The sequence below is a fragment of the Pleuronectes platessa genome, chromosome 21 (assembly GCF_947347685.1).
Source record: "Pleuronectes platessa chromosome 21, fPlePla1.1, whole genome shotgun sequence".
Taxonomy (NCBI): Eukaryota; Metazoa; Chordata; class Actinopteri; order Pleuronectiformes; family Pleuronectidae; genus Pleuronectes; species Pleuronectes platessa.
In genome coordinates this window covers 8,205,094-8,230,291 of record NC_070646.1, presented here as the reverse complement: position 1 = coordinate 8,230,291, position 25,198 = coordinate 8,205,094, and the positions used below count along the sequence as shown (strand labels likewise).

The 25,198-nt window shown below is 44.3% G+C and overlaps 1 protein-coding gene across 2 annotated transcripts in view; it reads right to left on the bottom strand.

The window, feature by feature from the left end:
- dock1 (dedicator of cytokinesis 1) overlaps window positions 1-25,198 on the bottom strand; it is a 170,895-nt gene that overhangs the window by 1,302 nt on the left and 144,395 nt on the right. For both annotated transcript variants that reach the window (XM_053413680.1, XM_053413681.1), the window contains exons 39-51: window positions 24,240-24,329; window positions 23,487-23,591; window positions 18,017-18,158; window positions 17,632-17,713; window positions 15,636-15,720; window positions 13,958-14,044; window positions 12,248-12,424; window positions 11,326-11,409; window positions 3,982-4,119; window positions 3,433-3,575; window positions 3,088-3,286; window positions 1,804-1,981; window positions 869-1,020 (exon numbers count right to left, since the gene is read on the bottom strand). In XM_053413680.1, coding sequence (XP_053269655.1) covers window positions 869-1,020; window positions 1,804-1,981; window positions 3,088-3,286; window positions 3,433-3,575; window positions 3,982-4,119; window positions 11,326-11,409; window positions 12,248-12,424; window positions 13,958-14,044; window positions 15,636-15,720; window positions 17,632-17,713; window positions 18,017-18,158; window positions 23,487-23,591; window positions 24,240-24,329 — 1,662 coding nt within the window. The remainder of the gene's footprint in view (window positions 1-868; window positions 1,021-1,803; window positions 1,982-3,087; window positions 3,287-3,432; window positions 3,576-3,981; window positions 4,120-11,325; window positions 11,410-12,247; window positions 12,425-13,957; window positions 14,045-15,635; window positions 15,721-17,631; window positions 17,714-18,016; window positions 18,159-23,486; window positions 23,592-24,239; window positions 24,330-25,198) is intronic.

Sequence of the window (25,198 nt, the reverse complement as noted above, 5' to 3'; positions counted from 1 at the left end):
ATCTTTCTGGGTCATAGACATTTCAATCTGAGCTACTGATGTTTTCAGTTTTTTTTTTTTTTTTTTTAAAATCTGAAAAATACACAAGAACAGGTCTTTATTGGATTAAGTCTCTGAACCTCCTGAGACACCTGAGTTCAGAGAAACAACAGACGAGGGGTACTGCTCGTCTGTTGTCTCACCTCCGCCTCCGTCAAGGACTGTAAATGAAGAGTGGCTGTCGCTCAGTCTTAGAGCATCTGCTCTCACTATGCTGCTGTCAGTCCTCTGCCACACAGTGTGTGTGTGTGTGTGTGTGTGTGTGTGTGTATGTGTGTGTGTGTGTGTGTCAGTGTGTGTGCGTACCCAGGCTCCATTTTACTACCTGTCCATGGGCCGTGACAGTGGATAAATAAGATTAGTTAACGTGTGGCGAGGGGAGAGGATGGGCAGCGGAGGCGTCGCTGAGTGTGGCGAGACGAGCCGCTGATTAACAGCGGGAGAGCTGCTGATGGATGTGAGAGGTAAAGTAATCATCCAATCAATCACGTCTGAGCGCCGGGCCGGCCGGAGGGGGAGGGCGAGTATAAATAACAGCTGGGTGGACAGGCGGCCGCAGCCCCTTGCTGCTAACTGACTGATGCCTACACTCGTCTGTGACACAGATTACAAAAACGACACACATCCGCAGGACAGGTACAAACCTGAGTGAGGAACAATATGTACACACAGAGACATGCATGCACGCACATGAGAACAGGATGTACACGGGGTAGGGGACAGTGGAGGAGGTTGACCCAAATGTCAAATGCGTGTAGTGGCATCTTGTTTTATTAAAAGTGCCTTACATCATTAAGGAGCCCCTCTCAGGACTAATTAAAACACCTACCCTTGGATGGGGCGGGGGTGGTGGAGGCGTCGAGGGACTCGCCAGGTCTTGATTATCGAGCAGGTTCCCGTAATCAGACGTGATGCCTTTCACGGGCAGCGGGGGAGGAGTTTCACCCTTGTCGGAGCAGCCCATCCCATTCAGCTCCAGACCTGCACGAGTACATCAGCTCATCATCAGAACAGATCACATGGCCTGTTTCTGCTCACTTCCAGTTCTAGACTAAGTCAATTTAAAAAAAATAAAATAAGAGAACATTTGAGAGGAGCTAAATGTCCACAAACACTTCCATGGGAACTTCACTAGGGAGCCAGGAAAAAGTGAAGTTAAATTAGTCTTTCAATAACTTAAACATTGTATGAATGAGGCTCCCCCCGATGATGTCATCTACACATTTGTTCACACTTTACTTCACCCTCATCGAGGTGTGGTGTTACACTGGCAGAGATGCATGATGGGTAGTGTTGCATTTACGGTTATGGACCCTGACCATAGACTGGCTATAAAGATGGACGATGTGATATTCTGACTAATAAACAGAATATCTCAACCTCTGATGCATTTTGACTTAAAAACAAACAAAAAATGTGAGTTTTACAAATCCCAAACTTTAAAGAAGTGAAATATTAAATTGCTCTACAACAATACAGACAGTTGGATGAAACTCCGTGATGGTGGCGTCAGCTGCCAGCGCGGTGACAAAGACACAAAACAGAGAAGTTAACCTCCGGTGCTGACAGTTATAATTTGCGGGGCCATTAAAAGAAGTGTGGCTCATATCACACATACAGTAGCTCTGTGTTCCAGATTAAACTGTGAGCAGCCTCTGTAACTCAGCGTGCGCTGACAGGGAGGTCCTTACAGATGGTGCAAGCTGCTGTCCAAAGATCACACAACCTGTTAATTGAGTGAGAATAAAGTGAACTCGCTCTTACTGGAACCAGCGTGCAGTGAAAAGGAGAGTTTGCTCCTGGGCGTGATGGGCGGGGGTCCCGGTGAGGAGGAGTAGTTGGAGGAGGAGGACGGGGGTCCGGGGGACACAGAGAGGCGGCGGTCTCCACCTATCTGGCTGAGAACTTGACTCCTTGGTCTCTGAGGCCGCAGGGGGCTGATCTGTGTGATCGTGGTACAGGAGAAAGAAAGTAGATGTTATCAGAGGCGGCTCTCAAGAGTAAAATAAACTAAATTACACAACATTTCCGGCTTCATCACTGCTGGAATTTGAATATGAAAAGATACGGCCTCAGGGCTCTTCCACACTGTTGGCTACATTAACAAATAACTTTGTAATTGGCCAGGCTCAAAGCAGCCGGCCACGAGGGAGACGCTGAACACACACACATTCATACAGGTAACTGAGAGCTGAGATTTGCATTGAGGTTGAAAAGCTCTTTCTTCATTTTTTTTCGTTCCAGACGATAACTTCAAATCCAGCTGCAGCTGCTTGGCAACCACCAGAGAGCCCTAGGTGCTCTCCCCTTGACCCCTGAGGCAGGAAGCTGGTATCATGAGCCAGACGGCTCCACCACTGTCAGGGGCCCCCTTTGGATCCCATCCCTGTGCTTATCTTAATGCTGCTCGCAGGGGAACATTCCCACTGGGCATGCAGAGCACAGTGATACCTCGGCTGTAATGGACACAGCGGGGTGAGGAGGGACATGAGCACAGAAGAGAGGGGGGGGGGGGGGAGATATATGTAGAGAACTGAGGGGAGAAATGTGAGGGGGGCGAATAGTGGGGGAGAAAAAAGCAAAGATAGAATGACAGAGTTGAAGAGAGCAGAAAATGTGTTAAAAAGAGATATATTATGCTCACTGGAAAAATATGATATTGGATTTTTCACTGTAATCCTGTTCTTTTACTTTCTGTAAAACTTGATTTGAGAACAACACCAGAGAAAAACCTTTGGAAGCTCTACAATAGAATTATTTCTCCTTTTCAACCATAGGAATGCACAACAAGGGGATGTACGATAGAGTAGGACAGAGAAAGAAATATAAGAACATGTGAAAGCTTCAGGCAAGTAATAGAAATAAGAAGAAGAAAGAAAAAGTGAATGAGAGTAAAATAGAGTTACTATAAGATGAGGAGGCGAGAGGAGGAAAAGGAGACAAGACGAGACAAAATGAGAGGAGAAAAGAGAGAGAAGAGGAGAGAAAGAGAGGAGGAGAGGAGGAGAGGGAAGAGGGGAGAGGAAGAGAGGAGGAGAGGAGCAGTACCGTCTCTGAGAGTATGACAGCCTCAGCGGGCTGCAGCTGGATCTCCGTGGTCTTCATCTCTTTGTCAAAGATCTCCTGGTGCTTGCTGTTCCTCTTCTCCTTCTTCTTGTCTTTGCGCTCCCTGTCGGGCTCGTCGCGGTCCAGCTTGTCCTGAGACTTGGTGTGCAGCTTCTTTGGCAGGAGAGGCTCCAGGGCAAACCTGAATAAAAGATAATGTGATATTAGTGCGATCAAACCCCCTTCCATCAAGCTCCATCAATCCTCTACTGGGTTGGGGAGATGGGATGGGAAGCAGGAGTGGTTGTGTGGTGATTTAAGTCCAGAAGAACTGTGAATAGTTGTTACCCGTCTGAGCCCGGCCTGGAGGGGGTGTTGTCAGAGGAAATGGAGGTGACTGAAGCCACGGACAGAGGCCTCTGGGAGGAGGGCATGGTGAAGGAGCGCACCATGGAGTGTGGACGAGGCCCCCGCCGCTCGTCTGCTGCCGGCTGATGATGCAGAGACAAACATACGGAAAGAGTTTAGCTTCTAAGTCACTGTCGCTGCTTTGATTTTATCTGAGCATTTTTATTTTGGGTTTTATGTCATTAGATAATGTTCAGTAAAGTTCTAAATAAAAGAGAGGTAGAGATTCTGTAGAGAAACGTTCCCCCGGCAAAGGTATGCTCAACTTCAATTATACTTCAGTGCAACATAAATTGAATTATTACATCTATCAACATCTGTGAAACAATATTTATTTATATATTTATCACAATATTTCAGTGGATTATCATTGTTATAATTTGTAATGAAGGCCAGAAAAACCAGAACAATTTGAAAGCAGTGGTGCAGATTCTCCATTAGAGGACTTCTGATGTAACAGAAAGGTCAACGACAGGTAGAAGCTCTCACCAGGGTCTTAACGCCGTACTGCTTCTCCACCTTCTCCCGCAGCTGCTTGAAGCAGGCCTCCAAGCGGTCGTGGAAAGGCCTCAGCGCCTCCGTGACCTTCTCTCCGTGAATGCGAACCCCCTCAGCAAGGTGCGGGATCTAGCAGAGGTAAGAGAAACCTTTAGATACAACACACCCTGGGGACAGGAGCTGTTAGCTACAGGTTGGTTACTACCAGGTATATCAAATCAAATGCACGTGACCTTTAACCTCCCCTGAATGTGGATTATCAGCGAGCGCAGTGATTGTACATCAGTTTGAGTGGGTCTGGATGCACAAAGAGGGAATATCTGTACAACCGTATCCAGGTGGAGGTGGAGAAGGCTGTTGCCATGACACCTCCCCTCCTTTCCTCCCACCACCAGCATCAACACGACATAACACAGATATAATAATCATGGCAACGAGAAAGCACAGGCAGGCTACATGTACAGGCATGTACAGGCATGTGCTGCAACAAAGCTGCAATGCACCGGTTCAGGATCACTGCTGCCTCTCACACACAGCAGGCAGCTGTTGAATAACAACACCTAACAGAGGCTGCCCAGGTAGAAGGAGAAAGAGACAGAAACTGCTGAGAACTAGTCATTAGGGAAACCCCAGTGCCACATGGAGTGTCTGGAAGCTTTGCCGACTAATCTGGCTCATCTTGGTTTTGAGTTTAACACCATCGTTGGCTGTGGGTACGGTGGTGAAGAATCGCACAATAACTCGCCAGAAACCAGCAAAGATGTGACAGTCAGCTTTGGTAATATGGACCTTTCCATGGCAACTGTTAAAAACATTTTTGTGACTGCCTCGCTAAGACGTGAGGAAAACCCTGAAAGAAAGTGAAAAGAAAACCGCTTTTATGCTTAGAAAGAAGTAAATACAGAGAAATAAAGCAAATTTATGGGATTTATTTCGTCATCCATATTAATCTGTCCCGTTTCAGAGTGATGCATTTGCACAACACTGAAGTGCAGAGTGCATCTTGTGCCTCGTTATTAAGTACAGTAGCTTTCACGGCTAACACAGCCACCGGAGCCCTGAACTAATGGAACATAGAGGCTGCTCAGAGTACAAAGAAGTGTGTGAAGTATCTGGAATAGGTGGACCATTAAAGAGAAGACTGCAAGTAAGTGTGTGTGTGTGTGTGTGTGTGTGTGTGTGTGTGTGTGTGAGTGCATGTGTGCGCTAACCTCTGATTGTCTAGGACCTGCTCCTCCTTCTTCATATTCTCTAAGGGCAAACTGCCCCTCCACCCTCCACAGCAAGAACTAACTTCACTCACTCAGCTGGCACACAACACCAATTCAGCTTTGTGATGCAACCTTGTGTAAAAAACTCAAACCGTACACATTATTTACAAAGAGATTCCACTTGTGTGCGTGTGTGTGTGTGTGTGTGTGTGTGTGTGGGGGGGTCTTATTAACAGTGAGAAAAAAGACTAATGGTGAAACGCACTGTAAAGTCCCTGGTTGTTTCATGTTCTCAGCAACGTGTTCCACTGCACTAATACATTAAACAGCATCTTGTGATAAGGGCAGCACACGACGAGGGGGGGGGGGGGGGGGGGGGGGGAGAAACATGTATTGCAGCATCTAAAATCCAGGATCTTTCACTCCCTGAACCGTAGCTACTCTGCTGCGCTCCACAAAAATCAAAGCTTTGCAACAGAAAGATAAATGAGAGGAGGCTACAGACACACTGCACAGGTTTCCCCTGGCCCCTCCATCATCACCGCCGAGACCTCTTGGAGGAGAGAGAAGCGGAGGGGACGGGACCGAAAGACACAAAAAGGTGAAGGACAGAGAGGCAGAGGGGGGGGGGTTAGAAGGAGGAGAAAGGGAAGATGAGAGGAGTCAGAAGGACGAAGAAAAATATACAGAAAGGGGGAGAAAAGGCAGCGAGAGGGAAAGCTGAGGGAAGATTCACGTCTCCCAGGATACCCACATCTTTTTATAGACCTCAGGATGATTGAGTGCGACTGAGTGGCGGCATGGCAACAGGATTCTGCTTGGTGGCGGCATGGAGATAAGTTCATTGTGGGAGACACTCAGGCTCAAGGTAGCACGCACACACACGCACACACACGCACACACACACACACACACACACACACACACACACACACACACACACACACACACACACACACACACACAGGGTTGTGCTCTCCTTATTGGGACTGTGAACTGAGCCTTAAGCCAAGTCCACAACCTTCAAAGTCATCTGAGCACTGACCGAGCCGGACCCGAACCCGATGCAGTAAATATAAGCTCTGTGCTACCCTGTCCCATGAAAAACGTCATCACACGTCACCACTACGTCTATCTTCACCACCTTTCGCCCCGCCCTGTGCTCTGATTGGCTGGAGTTGAACAGAAGCCAATCAGATTTCCAACCTGATGAAAATCTAGTTAAAGTCTGCGACATGTTGAATGATCGGAGGGTTTGGCAAAACTTGTCGGTGACGGGCAAATCTGTCTGAAAATCGTGTAGTGTGAACTTGGCTTAACCAAAATCTTATGACTAATCTAACCATGACCAGTTCACGCCTAATCTTAACCAGGACCTCCGAAATTACGTTTTGCCTCCAAGACCTGGCTTCATGTTGGAAATGGTCCTAAAGAGGCAACAAAAATGTGTTCACACACACACGCTCAGTAGTATAATTAAATGTAACTTTCTTAAGTTCTTTTTTTATTCCCACAGTCACACAGCGAGATGTTACCTCATGTGAGGCTGATGTTAATAGCTCATAATTAGACAACAGAGACCTGGGGGCTGCATTTATAAACTCCAGCATGGATCCAACTCTACAGCTCATCTTACAAAAGATTAACAATACATGATGCAAAAAAATGTTCTAACCTGGGAAACCGATACAGATTTTACAGGAAGAAGATGGAATGTTGGAATTCATCAGTTTATGCCACATGATACAGGGACAACTTAAAAAATGGGATTTCTTATAAAATAGAAATCTCAGAAGAAATTGACAAACACAAAACACTTTGCTTTCCGGACAAAGACACAGTGACAATACCAGTGGTTGGGTTTAGCAACTTCAGTATTGTCAGTGCTATAGATCTGGGTTTGTATGTTGGTTGAGGCCTGTGTCATGATGAGTGGGTACTAAAGGAAAATGGGTCATAATGGAAAAATGATCAGGCTCCTGGTCAGAAATGCAATTTACCTGCGAGTTTCTGAAATCAGTTCCGTAGGAAGGCTAGAAAATCAGTGCCGGTTATAATATAAACGCCCCTTCACAACTTGACAATTCTCACTGATTTATCAGTTACAGGGACAGATCCAAACCACAGTGTGTTATTAGTGACCCTCGGTCTATGCCGAGGACTCTACCAATGATTTCATTAGCTGGAAAGCCAATAATTAATAATGAATGGAGCCGAAGGACACCAAGCAAAAGTGACCCACACACGCTCATTGGTAGCAGTGCCTGTAAATTGGACCAATCAGGTTAGCCAAGAATACTCAATTCCTATAATTCTGTGGCCCCTAGCTGTCAATAATCATCTGACTGCAGCTTTAAATATAGTAAATCATTATGACACCATGAAACATACGAATATATAACGAGCACCCTAGATAGTTTAGAGCAAAGCCACATATACCAAATAAAAGGTGGATGTTACTTTGCATATTGAAGACTAACTATGTCTTTCTTCATATCCAGCAGACACAGGCTTGATATTTATGCACCTTCCCCTCATACTCTAGGCAAATCACACACTTGAAGATATCACACACCTTCCACGCTTGAGCATGCAGCGATTTCTAATGAAGCCCCCACCCAATTTTGAAAGAGGCCCATCCCAATACCATCAGCGGAAAAGACGTATGAAAGAAATGGCCTGTTTAGTATGAGCAGTGTTTCTCTGAGCCCACTGTTCTGAGCTGAACCCTGTCATCCGGTCCCTCTCTAATGCACAGTGAGCGGACTTCACCCTGGGCTGCTGGGACAGCCACATTGCCTCTGCCTGGTATTAAGGGTGTGATGACACATTAAGACCTTTCATGAAGGTCACGAAGGTCTTAGGGACAGACAAACACAGCCGGTGATGAGTCCGACAGACTATTAAACAGACCGACCCTGCCATAGCTGTGTCTAAATTCAGGGGCCACATCCTCCGGAGGCTGCATCTCAAGGCCTGTTGCTTCAAAGCGGTGCGACTACGGTGTCCTATTTCAAAGGCTCATGCATCATTTGATCCCAGAGAAACTAAGGCTCCAACCTGTGGATTCTTGTCAGAGCAGCATACACCATGCCCACAGCTTTAAATGTAAAAATCCAATCTTCCAAATCAACCTAACCGATTGAATTTATTGATCTCACGGAATGTTGAGAAGCCCCTCGTGAATGTTGTGATTTGGCGCTACACAAATAAAAAAATTTACCGAATCGAATAGACTGCGATGCCGCTAACGACCTATAATCGAGCGGATCGCGCTGCAGCGAGAAGTCTCAGGTCAATTTAAACATCTGTCCGACGTCGTTTGCTAATTATAACAAGAAACATCGGAGAAAACACCTACTTTAAATTTGCCAGGGAGCTTTTTTTACAGTAGCTAATTTCCTGATTTCCACTCGCTCATTTCCTCTCTAATTACTAAGAAGAGGACGACGTGCGTCTCGGAATAACAGTGCACGCTGGCTCATTTCTCCCTGTTTAGTTTGGAGCAGTCTCATCTTCATTTGTCTCATTTAGACAGATTCAAGATGGGAGATAAACAAGCATGCTGGCGCTGGCACGGAGACAGCTGATACCATTCCAGACCAATGGCTCTGCTTTACTCATCTCTTTTCAAAGTTCCATGTGTGTGTGTTTGTGTGTGTGTGTGCCAGGGGCTCGGCAAACGTGTATCTGCTTTCTCTGTGACATATCTCTGTGATGATCACACCAAACAAACTCAATCGGGTGTTTCTCCTGCTTATGGAAGACAGAAAAAAATACCCCTATTTGTGAGTTAAGGGAAAGTGGGGGGACCTTTTTAACTTGTCACAGCTGCCAAGACAAAGCAAGTAATTTCTCTCACACTGGTACGACTGGTGTGTACAACAGAGCCGCCGCTAATTAGCACTGCGGATTGTGGGTGGGTGATGATTTCAAAAATTGCAGTGTGATTTTCTAACACTATTTTAGTCCAGCTGAAATCTCACCTCGGTGCTGAAATGGAGCATTTCACATCCAGGCATCACTTTGGAACCAACAAGCCAAGATTGGAAACAAAGACTGTGCTGCTTTTTACATTATTATTCAGCGCCTCTCCTTTGACATGAATACAGAAATAACTCACAGGTCTTAAAAGGTAAAATCTAGACGCATCCTCCAACTGTGTCAGGTATAATGTATTTGTGATATGCGCCTCTTTCCAGCTGTGATGAAATACTGACACATTTATTTATAGGGTTCCCTCACCTGCTTTGTCAGCTTCTACTTCAGTCATTAGTTTACCTTCATTTTCCCATGTTAACACGGTGATAAAACTAAGTACGCGACTAATACGGAAATAATGCTTGTGTAATAAAGATTCCAAAAAGACAGCTCTACTTCCAAGGTAAAAACATCAAGCCGGAAGACTTCGGCGTCAGAAGCAGGGAGGGAAAATAATACCGGGGTATTTCTGTTGTGAATCCTCTGCGCCTTATAAAGACAAAAGGTTTCACACACACAAAAGACAAAAGAGTCAAACTTTTCACATTCAGAGAAGCCCCACCAAGAGATACGGAGCACAAAGTTGACCTATTTTTCAAACAACAGAGACAGCAACAACTATTGCAAATTCAATTAACTTCATGCTTCCTTCCTTGCAAGGAGCAATAGGAAGAAAAAAAGAATTACTCGAATATGTGCTCAATTCCAGGGTGAACCATAAGGCATGAAAGTGTGACTTCCTGAGTATTAAAGCGACATTTAGTTTACAGCTCAATAATTAAGAGAGTGCAATAACAGAAGAACAACAGAACAGAGTACCTACAGTGCAGCTTTATAAAACCCCAAAGGGAGGAGGTTTTTGTTTTTCCTCCAGAAAGCAAACACATCCAGGAGCTTATTAATGAAAGATGAGCTACAAATGAGCGAAATATCTGCTGAGGTTCGTGGTAAGCTGTAACGCAGTGCATGTTGAGATGCATCCAAACAGTGTGTGTGTGTGTGTGTGTTTGTGTGTGTGTGTGTGCGTGTACATTTCCTGTCTGCTGCGTGTGCACATCCTTTAGACTGAACGAGGATGCAAAGCTCGCACAATCCGCCGGAGCTGATCCCGTGCAGTGTCTTCACGCATCGGGGCTTCCTCCCTTACTTCAGAGTGTTTGCTTCAGCACAATCCCTCGCTATTATTTCCACTGAACTCTATCACACACGTATTCTCTGGTGACTTGAGTTACTGTCATTGGACATCTTCCCAGAGCACACACAGGTTTGCAAGACGATATTATATTTTCCGCTGTAACCCTTTAGAGTGGGATTTTGCAGCAGCAGTGACAAGATTTCTCATAAATATCCTTCAGCATTGAAAGTCTCCGCAGTCGATGTATATGAAGGACTCCCAGCTGTTAATGACAAGGCAAGACCCCACACAACATGATATGATAAGTTAAGATGAGACAAACTTATTGATACCAAGTTGGATAAATTCAATTTTTACTGCAGTAGAGAGTCAAAATGATGTTGAAAAGTGAACACGTGAAAGTATAATATAGATTATTATAGGCAATAACAAATATAATATCTAATAATTTACACCATTCACTGCGGATAGAAATACTATTTGAAGTTAAAAGGTACTCTGGTAAGAGTGCAGTGGTACAGGATTATTGCAAGAGGATGCATAATGTAATTGTGCATCCTCGTAAGAACCACACTGCCTAGTGTCAGCAGAGCTTCTGATTTTGTGGCTCCCAAATTTCTGGCGATGATTTAATTACTCTAATAATGTAAAAAACCAAAGTAACTTCCTTATCAACACATGATTGGCTAAGAGAAAATCACCAAGCAAAATTAACTCGAAAGCTCAATTATAGTAAAAGACCAAGAGCTATGAATTCACATCTTCATGCCTCTAACGCTTCTCCATACCATCAAATTCATGCTCAGTGTTCTGACTGCCTGTAGGCTACGCCTCTATTCATACATGCGATTGAATATGAATTATGGAAAATTATGGAATATGTCATCTTTTAAATTAAGCGAGCATGTACCTGTGAGGAGCTGTTCATCTAACCCCGGCCTCTCTCACGGGAGAGAAACTGTGATTATGCGACACCATGATCATATGTAACTCTAGGGTCTGTCTCACCTGCCAGGCGATAAGCTCCTTCAGTTTCTCCATCTTCTCAAGGTCGTCTTGGTGCTCCTGCGTGTACTTGTCATTGAAGAAGGCCTGGGGAAGACGAAGATGAGATACTGGAGTGAGTAGGTTTGCATGACGGGAGGAATCGGAAATGCACAGGAAGACGAAAGAGGAATTGTTAGGGGTTTGGAAGTGGGGCTGATGAAATGATAAAAAATGTAGTCAAGACATCCGTCTCTCCTCTACCACCTGCGCTTCCTCACTGAGATGAAGGAGTGACCCCGGGGCAAAGAATTCACATCGCACTTCCTGGCTCATCCTGCACTGTTTCAACAAGACCATTATGAATCTATTCCAGGTCGTGAAATATGTGGGAAAACCAACAGGCCCTTTTTTTTTATTGTCTGAAAGTGAACAGAGCGTGCAGCCAATAAATGAGAAATGTGATAAACAGTTAAATTGGAGTTTAAATCAATGTCTGTCCAGAAAAGAGACTTTATATAAAAGGTGGAAAACACATCTCCACTTCCTCCCACTATCCAGAAATGAAGCCAACATATCCCGGAGGGCAGGTCACGGTGCATCGATTCCACTGTGGAAGTCAAATCTTTCGGTTTACAGCGATCAACATCTTTGCAAAGGTCTTCTCTGTGTGTAGCATCTTTTGCATTTTGAGATATTTATAATCTTTAATTTTTTTCCGTTTTTGTCAGATTTAAGAAACGCTTTAAAATGTTCCTTCTGTATTTTTCTCATGGGCTCACACTGACATTTTCTGGACATCTTAATTTACGAATTCATCTAACATTCAGCTAGAGAGCAAATAAGCCCAGTTCGAAACAATGACATTATGGCTTCTGTTAAAGGGATACTTTAAATCACTGAGATGCACATAGAATAAATCCAGACTTTCTATCACGTTGATTACCTTCTCATAGTTGGTAAAACCTCCCATGACAGCTGGGTCCACGATCCCATTCAGCAGCATGGAGAGTGGGTTGATGGGAAGGTTGGGGTCCGTGAGATGCCTCTGCACCATGCTGCTGATCTTCTCATTGGTCAGCTGCATCGTTTCTATGGCGTTCTCCAGCGGACTGATCTCCTCCTGTGAGGCAGCGAACGCAAAGTTGTCACCCAAACATTTTCAGCACTTGCTCACCTCTTTTAGTTCACACACACACGCACACATCACCACTGTGTCTGTAATCCCAACAATGGAGACGTTTTATCTTCACCAAGTTATAAGAAGATGGGCTTAGGAAACCTGACACATAAATCATGTAGGATAGAGAAGCAATTCATCTTACTGCACCAAAACATGAACCTGCGACTGTCAAAATGAAGATGGATAATGTGTGCTGGGGAATTTCAGTTCCTGGGTCAACTACATATTCTGAGAGAAGATGAAGAAGATACTTTAAAAAAATGCTGTCAGGAATTCCACTCATGTGTTAAAGCCAATGACAACTCAGTGCTAATGTCGTTAAGTGGAAAGACAGAAAATCAGGGAAATAAAACACACCTTCCTCCATCTTTCTACTGAGAACTTAGCAGAAACACAAGTGGATTGTTGATTAAATGTCAAGATTTAGACTCCGGACCAAAAATAAGATGTTTTGCCAGGAAGACAAATCTCCAATCTGTGCCGGTGTGTGTCAGGCCAGCTTGATAAAAAGCATTGTCAGATCGCAGGCTTTAGCTCGATGAATCTCAGCCCAGTCATTAAGCTTTAAATAGAGAGCTTGACCTCGGGGACCCGGCCTCTCCCCGGCTCATCTGGAGGCCAAGCTGCTCCTGACAGTATGTTCCAATCCTGTCGACTAGTGTTCTGCTCTGAATTAGAGTGGCAGTGGAGAATAACACTCCAACACATGGAATCAGGAGTTAAGGAGTGGGCAGGGGGGAGATCAAGGGTTTTTTCCCACTGAAACGATTGTGGATGTAGTGACCGGAGGGACCATTGTGTTGAGCTAAAGGCCCGAGCTGCCGGGTGTGTGGGAGCCGCGTGATGCTATTTGACGGCTATGGATGCTGAGGGAGCAGAGTGTAACAAACCAACCTGGCTAAAGATAACCTCTGAGAGAAGGGGGAATTGTTCCCCTCTCTGTTTCTAACAGCCCAGACATGAAAGTGACAAATCAAAGTGACAAATGAAGAGTAATCGATTGCAGAATACCTCGCCAAGATGATTACGCTAAGTAGTGCATTTGTTTAGGGACAAACTAATGACGCCGGATGAGTTGAAGTGAAGCTCTGACTGCACTGCAACATAAATTACTGTGCTCATTTCCCCACTAATAATTCAAACTAAAGCCCATTCCAGGTGTAACAGTAAACACTAAAATGATTTGTTTCAGTCAGACCAGGAGTAATTCTGTTACAGGAAAATCTAAAAGAGACTCTGGTTCTAGTTGTATTTGCGCTGTGGAGATATTTTCACTGGAAACGGGCTTTAAGGAGCGCTGGGTGAATCGATGTGACGGATCGTGCCCTGTCGTTAGTCCGAGGCAGTGGCACGCCTGTGTCCAACGCGGCTGTCTATACGGCTTAAGTGGACAAATCATATCGATTGCCTCCGAGCTGCAGATCCTCATCTGATTAGGGAGGCCCGCTGGCACACAAGGCTTCTTCTACTCACCGTGGAGACCGACTTGACCTCAAACCAGCGCAGGATGCCTGGGAGCTTGTACGCCGTCGAGTACGTGGTCCTCTCGATCCACATGTTCTGGAGACAAAATGACAAAGACACAAAAAAGGTCAGCATCAGAGGGTGAAGATGAATATACTCCTGCCAAACCACAACAATACTCTAGGATCAAACTCGGAATAAACAGTAATCAAATTAGGATGTGGAGTATTCAGACCTTTATTGCATTATGTACAAATGCTTTAGTCTTATTCTAATTGCATAGCCCTTTTCGACCAAGGTGAACCTGGTGCTAGTGCTGGAGTTGGTTCCATTTTAAGAACCAGTAGCTTTTCCACAGGCTAGAGCCTCCATAGAGCCCCGTCATAATATTACTCTATGTGCCTCTGATTTTCCAGTTGTGCCAACTTCAAGCACAAACTAATCTACGTCTCCTCGACGGACCACTGCTACTAATTTATCTCTCATGTCTCTTGCAACCTGGATATTAAGTGTGAACAAAACATAATTCGTTAGACAAACTGAAAATCAAAACTCGAGAGTTATGCTTTCGGCAGATCTGGATCCCTGTCTGCTCCCTGTGTTAAAAAAAACAATCAAAGTAAAACTAAAAAAGAAAAAAAGGAGCTGCATATAAATGAGAGTTCTAAAATGCAAGTGATTTACTCTGAGGGAAATGACTAAAAGAATCTGTGGAGCATAAACTCAAAACAATAATCCGGTGGCATCCCATAATAAATTACAAGACAGGAGGAGCAGTACCGAGACAAACAAGCAGGAACCTGATCAAAAACGGATACAGATGAAAAGCCCTTTTCAGGTTTACTCAGTTTGCTGCATCTTGCTGCAGTGGGACAAAAATATCTTGCAGGTGGAAAGAATGAAAAATAATGTTTACCTCTTTGAAATTATATAATAATGAATTTGTTATTACCTAAATGTGGGATATAGATTCATAGGACCATCATCGTTATCTTCCATCAAATAATTCTAGAAATCCCTGTCTGTATGGAGTTGCATATCTCGAGAACCGTTCATCTTGTCGGCTTCACACTTGGCACGTGTGTTGTTAAGCTCCCAAAGAAGTGCAGTGTCGAATTTGGTGCGATTTGGGCACACGATACATACGCAGTGGCGGCTGGCACTCATTAATGTAAGTGATAACAGCGTGTTCATGCTAATGGGCACGTTCACGACAATGACAACTGACAGTTCAGTTCAGGGTTCTGCGATCTTCACTGAACATTGGATAAACAGGTGCAACAGAGGAGTTGCAGCTTCAGGGTTCTGTGGACTCGGGCCAGCAGCAGGTCTTTACTTGCCGCGGCTCAATTACTGCAGGTCACTTTTCCACTTTCGGAAAGAAAGCTGCAACCAGCATAATCACCACAGACCCAAGAAAACAGCCAGTTCCATACAGACATGTTTGGAACGAGCACTGCACTAGTTAGAGAGCAACTATTTCATCAAACTGTCAAACCAAAATAAGGGGCTACTTTCAGCCGGATAAACATTTCCAAAACCTACTGTTGCATGCAATAAAATGTTGTAATACAATATCAAGAAGCCTTCCTGTTAATATCACATCAAAACAAAATGGACAAACAAACACGCAACAACAACAAAAAAAAAAGACAAAGCACTCGAAAGAAAAAGTCCAGGCAATTACCGCAAACTCATTGTCGGGGTCCTTCTCTCCCTTCCTCACTGGCCTGGAATACTGGAATTTATGGACTTCATTTACCGTGTAGAAGCTGTGGAGGGAGAAAATAACCTAAGTAAATTAAAACTGTTATGGGCAATCTGCAGCTTGATTCAAAGGTTGATTGCTTTGCTTCAGGTCAAACACAGGACAGGCCCGGTTCCTGGCTCGCTCTGCCAGGAGCTGTGGCATATACAGTGCCCCGCTTTTTGACTTGCCGTTGGAGCCGCGGCCTGATCTACACGGGAAATAGATTAATTTTTTCGGGGGGCGGGACACGTCACCGACATATCAGACACATAGAGAAGCTGCAGCATATGTGACAGAGGAGCGGGGATGAACTTTGCAAAAAAAGGTTAATGGACTTTTAACATCAGGAAAACGATGGTGTTGCACAGTGGCTGTGGGAGCAGCTGCCTGGGCATGTGCACACTATCCCACTCAGACACATCACTTGCTCTTCCCCCCCCCCCCCCCCCCCCCCCCCCATCTTCCTAGCTGCTAGATATCCACATTCACACTGTCCTGGGGAAATTAGCTCACATCTATTATCCTCATACAGCATATTGCATTTCCAATTCCTAAACCCATGCCATATGGTTCAAAGAGCAGGCTTTGACTTTATTAGCAAACCATTATGAATAAAATATGAAACGAATCTGTGCTGTTACAAAGCCACTCGCCTTTTATGTTGTTGTTTTTTTTTTTGTCACATCAGTCAGTGTGTGCAGATGATGCTGCAACAACTTCTTCAACTAAGGACCGATAAAGTTTCACTAATGATCACAGCGCACACAAAGCTACACAAATAAATCAGGAAGGCTCAGGTCTTATTGGCACGCGAGCCACTTACAGATGTTCCCTCACGTACCGCTCTTTAATGAACAAGACCAGACCCTTCGGTAAATTAGCTGAGAAGTCGTCGCATTAACCTGAAAAACTGAGCGTGTTCGCCTCTGATCTAATGAACAGATTAATAAAGCAGCGTTAAATCAGCAGCACTTCTTCCAATTAACGCCTTTACATGTCATTAGGGATGATGCAGTAGCACGGGCCTGGACAAAGCAAGGTCAGAAGGTGCTGCGCTCCTCCGCCTGCTGCTGCTGCCGTGACCGTTGGGCTGAAGCAGCTCAGTCTCATTGCTATGCACGGCTGGTGTTTTGCACTGAATGAGAGTCAACGGGAATGCACAGAGAGATAAGGATGGAGAGAAGCGGAGTAAGAGGACAGAGTTGACAGAGAAAGAGACAGAACAGCCCTCTGTCACTCTCTAAACACGGTTGTCTACTCTTGGATATGAACAGTCACATATTCAGGTCAGAAACAATTCCCAAACTCGCCAACAGGCCGGCCGAGGGGATCAATGCAGGCGGGTGATAAGATCAGTGCCCAGGTATATTTGCTGAAAGAGTTTTTTCCTAACATATATATATTCTTTTAATTATGTCCAGTGATGCGCTGGAGTGCATATCAAAGAGAGTTTGCACAGCCGAGCGATGCGGAACATGGTCGGTGTGCAGGCTGGGCAAACAAGCAGTGCAGGCACGGGGGCCCCCGCTGTTGGCTGTGGCCCCCGTGCCACGACTCAAAGGTATTAATGATGTCACAGAAACAATGTTGTACTTGGCACAGCGACTAATAACAGATGGCTGTGGCGAGTAAATGATTGCAAGGACGACGAGGTCAGGCGCAGTTTGTTCTACACACACACAAACACACACAAACACACACACACACACACACTTACATCACGATTTAATCACCTCCGTCTCGGCGGCTCCTCGACGCACAACACTCCAAAACTAAAAAGATCACGCACAAGCTCTCGAAATTGTTTTTGAGTGACTGGGGAAAGTAAACTGGGCTCTGCTGGATTAAAAAGTCATGCTGTGTGACTTTGAGTTCCACACTCTAATTGTAGAGAAACAAATGAGTGTGTGTGGAGCCAGTATATGCAGCTCACCTCACTATTTGTTCAGACACGGGCTTGTTCTGGAACTTGGCAGGCAGGTCCAGGATGGGTTTCACCGTGAAACACTGGATGTCTTTCAGCAGAAACATCAAGGTTATAAATTAAAGTGTTGGAACTAAAACACAATAACAGTTAGGATATGATGACAATTCAGTATCGTCAACAAAACTGAATTTGTATTCCTATAAGTTCTTTCAGGCCCTCCTCTGAATCAACACGGAACTAGAAGGGCACTTTAACAATAGCACCCAATCTCACTCAAAGAAAGTTCCTAGATCTGACCTTTAATCTGCTCCCGCTGTAAAGTTGAATGCATTCTTCCTTGCATCATAACAACCCCCTTCACAAAATTTCATTTCAATTTTGGTGAGGATACATTGTCCCGAAGAGCTCTTGGTGTCCTCGCTGGGCGGCGTGGTGATCTTCATCTTCTCCGCGTTGGGAAACTGCGTGAGGAGACGTGCCTCGAAATCCTCTCTGCGCTCGTACTCCTTCCCGCGGTACATGAACATCTTATTCTGAAGGACCATAAAGAAAAAAACGGGAGACATTAGGATATTTACACACAAGCAAGCGCATGACACACAATCATAAAATCTGGTGCTAACTAGCTCACATTATGTTGGACATAAGGTACCACTGTCCCTTTCTTTGGCAGTGTTGACAGCGTACAGTGTCATTTCATGGACCATTTCACAGGAGCATTAGATCCAGTAGTTAAAAGTCATTCGGTGATGGTAGTCGGCTCTAATTGGCCCTGTGCTTTGCCCGGGTTAAAGCACATTATCATAATCTCCATATTAAATCTTCGGAAATGAGGTAGACAAAGTTGTTGGCACCGATTGAGTATTTGGACAATGAGCGCGGCCTTGCTTTGGGGAGACAAGGACAGACTGCAAATGGCTACTGCCACTCAGCTGGGGGGGTTGCTTTCACAAAACGGCTGCTGCTGAATACAGTGAGTGTTGACGCTGCCTTGTAAAAAAAAGGTCTTAAATGGGGACATATTATGAAAGTTCCACTTTTGTAGTGCTTCTACACGTTCATTTGGGTATATGGCATGTCTACCGTCCCAAAAACTCTGGAAAAAAACAACTTTGTTGTGGTCGATTTGTTGTGGTTCCTCTGTCAGAGACGATACGCTAGAGTGCGTAGAATGGGATTGAAGGCAGAATTATAGTCCTGCGACTGCAACCGCGGAAGGCAACGCAGCTGCATCGACGGACTCGTTTTGGTTTATACTTCTCTAACGTGCTGCGCGTGTTGCAATGCAATTCACCGCCAGAGCCCTAGGCGGAGTAACGTTTTTTTTTCAAAGACAAAACACACAAAGAAGAGACGTCTTCTTCTTCGTCGACTGTTTATTTACATCGCCACTCCGGCTCCTCATAGCCTATTTCTGGCGGACAAATCGGCCAGTCAGTGACGGGTTATACAAGTGGTCATACTTTCGGATCTCTTCTGCAAAGTGCTCTTCTATTTGGTCCATATTCGTTCTTCTAAATCTTCCGTGATTTCCGCGTATTGTGGGGCATGAAACCGGAAGTTAGACTCCGGACGGGATGTAGTAAGCCGACCAATCACAAGCCTTGCGGGCTGCGTGAGGCTCGCGTCGCTTTGTCGTGTAGTTAGAAAAATTGGCGGACGCACGCAAGCCCGTAGAGGGCACAAAAGGGGCGTGTTGCGTGTCTTGCGTGCATGCGTGCGTGCATGCAACCCGACTATAATTCGGCCTTAAGACCGAAATAAACGTCATAGTCACACCAAGCCCATGTAGGGAGTCTCGCTACATTGCTTTGGACGAGCGAGCTAACGCTAGCCGGGGAGCCGGGCTCGCTAGGGGCTCCCCCTGGCGAAGGGAGCCCCGCTTCCTGGCTTCCTGGCTTCCGGGCCGGGGGAGCCCGGCTAGCGTTAGCTCGCTGCTGCTACCCATCAGACATTTAAGTGGCCGCATAAACAAGGGGGTGAGGGGGGGCGGGGCACTCAAAACAGATCAATCTGAGGAGGGCTGTTTAAGACAGGGTAAAAAGGTGCTGTTTTAAATGATCCTTGTGGTAATTTGACCAAAATATGTTAGACATTTTATTAAGACAACTGTGGTAAAATGGGCATAATATGTCCCCTTTAACATCAGTGTGGTAAGATCCCGGTGGTGGAGGACGAGCTCTCCTCACATCTCAGCGACATGATACGAGGGTTTACTTTGAATTACACCCTCATTCATTAGCTTAACAGGGACATTACACAGCTTGAAAGTCAGGATCTTATCTAGAGAAGAATAGCACTGACTTTTCTTTTTTGTATTTTCCATCTTTCTTTCACAGACCATCACGACACAATAGCTTTGCACACAGCAGGCCCATCTCGCTCATGCACAGCACACATCTCAATTCCCCAATTAATTAAAGCAACTGCAGCCTGGGGACATTTTCAAATTTGCTTTGACAGATAAGTTGACGAAGGCAAATTGATTTCCAGAGCAATCCCCTTTCAACTGGCGCTGGTGCCTCTAAATCTGGTTTATATACATTGCTGCACATTTTAACCGTAAGTTCGACCTTTCTAATTCTCCAAATCAAGAAAATCCGATCATGGATATCTAATCGATTCTCTAACTGTTTGCTTATTCATAAGAGGACAGTGGATTCACATTTGCATTCATGGTCTGACACTTGCTGGTTCTGCCAGTAAAATAAAATACTCTCCATGAGATAATAATTCATTCGAAAATGATCTTTTCTTTTTCAGCTGGTTGGTAAAAAGACAATTTCATACAGTCAAGAGACAAAGCAGCTACAGCTCATATTGCTGCAAAGTCTTAAAGTTCAAAAGAAACAATCCAACTTAGCAAAACATGGGATGTTAAAATTGAATTAAAAATGTGTGAAAAGCATTCAGTCTTAGAGATGAATACACACCAAACAGCAATCGATAATAGAAAAGACAACAAGAAAAGGAAGTTAAGATAATAAAATAAATATAATCAGCAATCATTTTTAGTTTTTAAACAAGAAAGATAAATTAAAAATATGTAATAAATATATATATATAAAGCCATAAATATAAAAACACTACATTAAAATCCCACTAAAGAGATTGGTTTTTAATTTAAGTTAAAAGATTCTCTGGCTGTCTGAGCGTAACGCAAAGCTGCGTCACAAAATTGGAATTTTAAGATAGGTGTGATGTGAGCTTTCCTTTTGGGCAGCACAGTTCTGAATTAATTGTAGCTTATGATAATGTAACTCAAAAGTTTAAGCTCTTTGGACGTGTATGCTTGAAGACTGGAAGAAGTATCAGTTTTATAGTATAGGTAATGTAGTGTTCAGGGTGAATGACTAAATCTAAGTGGAATATCACAGTTTACATGGAAAAAGTCTTTCAAATGTAGAGTTGCTTAATTTCAATCTACTACTCGCTCAGATAAAAGGTTTAAGTGACAGCCATCTGGTTTTATTCCAAAACAAAACTAAATGATATGAGAAGAGTCCACAGACTGCGTTCCCTCATTTCTGCGAGTGTGCTCAGGGGTCTGTCTGAGGAACAATTTGAATGATGGAACATGACAGCTCATATCCGAGTGTCTCCGAATGTGCCGTGCTCGGATACATATTTCAAACCCAAACTTTCACACAGCCTCAAAACCTCTTTAAGCCGCGCGTTCACAGGAAACTCAATACGGCGATTAGGTAAAGTTTGTGATTGATGTGAAGAGAAGGGAGAAGCGGAGAGAGACGCCGGCTGGATGTAAAGTGAAGGGCAACAAGTGTAGCGGAAATCTGCCTTTGTAATGCTGAGAATACCTCTAACGTGTCAAAGGGCGGAAAGCTACTCTGGATTCTTTATGGAGCCAACAAACACAACAGGAGCTTTCAGTCATGCTTCACAGCCTCTTGACGAGGTACTGTGGCTTTAAGGTTGAAATCATTACACAAATAAACAAAACAAGGGTTTTTAAATGGGATTAGCTGTGACCGCAGATTTCAGCATGATCTGGAGTGCGCTGGTGTCTGCTCACATTAACAACTAATAAATCATGAGCAGCTGAATTAAGCACTCGTGCAGGAAATCAATTCTTAAGGGGCGTGGGTTCAGAATATCTTCATCAAAGCATTGATTTTCTTACATAATTGAGTTTTTCCTGCAGCAACACACACAAGCAAAGAGGGGTTTGAAGAAAATACCCGCCACCATACACTAGATATATCTTAATTAGTATTTCACACACAGCTACTTCCATATGTGCTCAGAGAAGTCTTTCCACATAATTATGAAATATGTAGAGGATGCAGAAGGAGCTCTTATGAGAGAACAAAGAAGGAGCTCACTTTATGTCTATTCGGCTGTATTCATTCAAAAACCCTTCACAGCTATAAATTCATCAGGAAAATAACAATTAAGTTTATCTGTTAAAGAGATTTTGCGTTCACAAGACAAAACACGTTTTCTGTGAGTTCACAGTGACCTTGAACAACCAAATTCTAATCATTTCTCTCGTGAGTCCAAGTGAAGGTTTGTTCCAAATTTAAAAGGATTCCCTCGAGTTGTTCTTTAGATATCGTGCTCACAAGGCATAAAAAAGGTATCTCGTGACGTCGAGGCGACCTTGACATTTGAGCATCAGTATCTAATCAGTTCATGCTTGAGCTAAACTGAACAATAAAACCAGATAGCAAGACATTCCATCAAGGCGTAATGGAGATATCCCGTTCACAAAAATGGGACAGACGTGTTATACATATATGCATATAGACACAAAATCATATGACGTTCGGCTGCTGGCTTGTAATGGCATGGAAAAAAGAGAACTGTCCTAATAGGAGGTTTAAATGGCCACTTTGAATGAGCCTGTTCAGTCTGCTGTGTGTGTAATGCAGTGTCTGCCCTTTCAGGTGAAAGAGGTCAGGCCGAGCACACGGAGATCGGAGAGTAGTAAGACCCTGGTGAAATGGCTGTTTACTCCTAACAAAATGAGTAGGGCATCATGAGGGGATTACTGGTCTTGAGACTGGACTTAATCATTTCAGGCTGCAAAGACTTTTGGGCCATTTGCTGTGAAGCTTGTGAGATGAAAATTACCCGACTGAGGCAAACAACACCCTCAGCGGCATTTCAGATCACAACCTAGAAACATCCGCAACAGAGAGTATATCAAAAGTAAATTATTCGTCCGAAGTCAGAGAGGGTGACGCAGCATCACAGGGCAATTCCTACGTCAGTAAACTATTCTGTTTAATGAAATCTGATAGGTGGACAGATTAGAGGAGGAGGTCTGATCTGGACAGTGTGGCAGCTCAGACACAGAACACGACCTGTGAGGAGTCCCGTTAAACACGTACTTCATTTGCGATAAGCTGAAATCAAATCAGCACGGGGCCTGTCCATACATTAGGAGGAGAGATACAAATCAGCTCAGGTTTAGCAGCCAAGGACACCTTGTGATGCAGAGCGAGAAGAAACAAGTTTTCGGTGAAGTTCAGGAAATGGAATTAAAGTGTTTGTACTGTGATCAACCCTGCGACTACATGTACAGGACTGGGTCAGTTCTCGTCCTCATAGCAGCCACAATTTCCACACCCATGTTCTACAATGGCAAATTTGGGATGAACTTATAGGAAAATGTTCAATAAGTAAGATGAGATTCACATTAAGGAGCTGGGAGAGACAGAACATGAATGAGAGACAAGGAGAGTGTGAAAGAGCATTTTAAAGTCACAGCTCTAGACGTGTAAAACATACGTATCGATGCCAGAGGGATGAGAACGAGGCGAGCACCGGTAAACCCATTGATTATCTGTTTTTTTACAGGTCACCCACTGTGCTTTTACGCTGATGTTTGTACTCACTCGTAGGAAGGAGGGGAACCCCAGGCCGTAGTAGCCCACAGCGAAGTAGTCTGGTTTGGGCCGGATGACCTTCACGATGTTCTCATAGAACTGGGCCTGCTTCCTCTGTGGGGAGATACAACAATAGGCATCAATGTTTTTCATTTTAATTATCCTTATTGGGGATTTCATTAACACTTTTTCGTTAAATTCATATATTGTCTTGCGTCGTCCAGGTTGAGGTTATTGTGGTACGTCTAAAATAAATACGACCTCATGTTGTGTCAACCAAGTTCACAGACTGACTCCGAATCTCCATCTGCCAGAAGCGTTCCAGAGAGCTACTTGTAGCTAGTCCAGCTTGATATGCACATACAGTGACATACTTAAATAGAATTTGGTGGTAATCAGAATATTTCTGCAGCGTCTTATTCAAAAGATGAAATTCTTCTTGTTCCTGATGGCTTCTCAGGATTGGATTGACCAAATTTGGAGTCCATTTTTTTTTGGAAGTGAGAGAACCACAAAATCAGCCTCACTGCTCGGTTCCATATTATCTCCCGCAGCCAACTTTAAGAACTTATAGAATAAAAAAACGACTAAGTTTGAAGGTTTCTGTGCTTTTCTGTGTTTAATCTAGATCAGAGTGTGCTGATGAAATAAAGTGAAAATAAATTAAATCAACATATCAGTCAGGAAACCTGTAACTTTGACATCAATGAGCAGAGCTTTAATGGACTTTTGACAAGCAGCAGGAACAAAATAATAGCTTACCAAGGATGCGCTGAGCTGCTCAAAGTCAAACATTTCATTCTCGTACTGTTCAGCCAGTTCCTTTCCCAGGATGATCGCCTCCTCCCACATCTGTTGGGATCATAAACAGAGACAGTTAGTAAATTGTCAAGATCGAATGCTGAGATAAAGAATCCCTTTGGTGACGGGTCTCCCAGGCAATGCTCTTCATTCTTGAATCCTTCATATATGTCAACATTACTTTATAATTTTTCTTTTGATCTAAAACACTAAACCTCAGTTTTCCTCCTCTTGTAGGAACAATATGTTTGACGGGATGCATTTTTTTGATGAGACTCATCCACTGCAGCCGAGTGCTGTCGCAGATAGATGGGAGCCACTCCAACATGTTGAAAGGCTTCTAAGTGGCTTCCTGACAGATTAGATTGGGCTGAACTGATCTGGGTCAGGATGGAGGTGGATCGACTCCAGACTGCTACTCAGATCAGGCTGCCATCGGTGCAGTGCAGCGGCGGCAGCACCACCTGGGACCGTGTTCTGGATGACACTCTTAGAGACGGTCCCTTCTCTGGAGTGTTGATTTATTCCTGCAGCCACTGTGACACTTCCTGATCACTCTGGTGTGTGGGTGTTTGAGTTTTTCCGATGCTCTATCAGTTTGTTTTCTCCATCCCCACATCCTGTTGAGTGACAGTTGGCGAGTGAGCCAAAAGTGGCGGCTGCACCCCAACACTGATGACACATGCAAAGCCTTGGGACATTATCCCTGGCTGCAGTTCTGCGGACCCATTCCAAACTCGGCTTACAGGCTGAAAAACATTTCTGTCCTCCACTGGAATAAAATATGAGCAGGGAAGAAAAGAATGTCTGGCGATTATAAATGACCTGTTTCTTCATGCCATGATCCAGGGATGGTGTATAAGAATGTCTCTATAGTGGTGTGAGGGAAACGGGGGAAATGGGGACAGTGGGAGAAAACT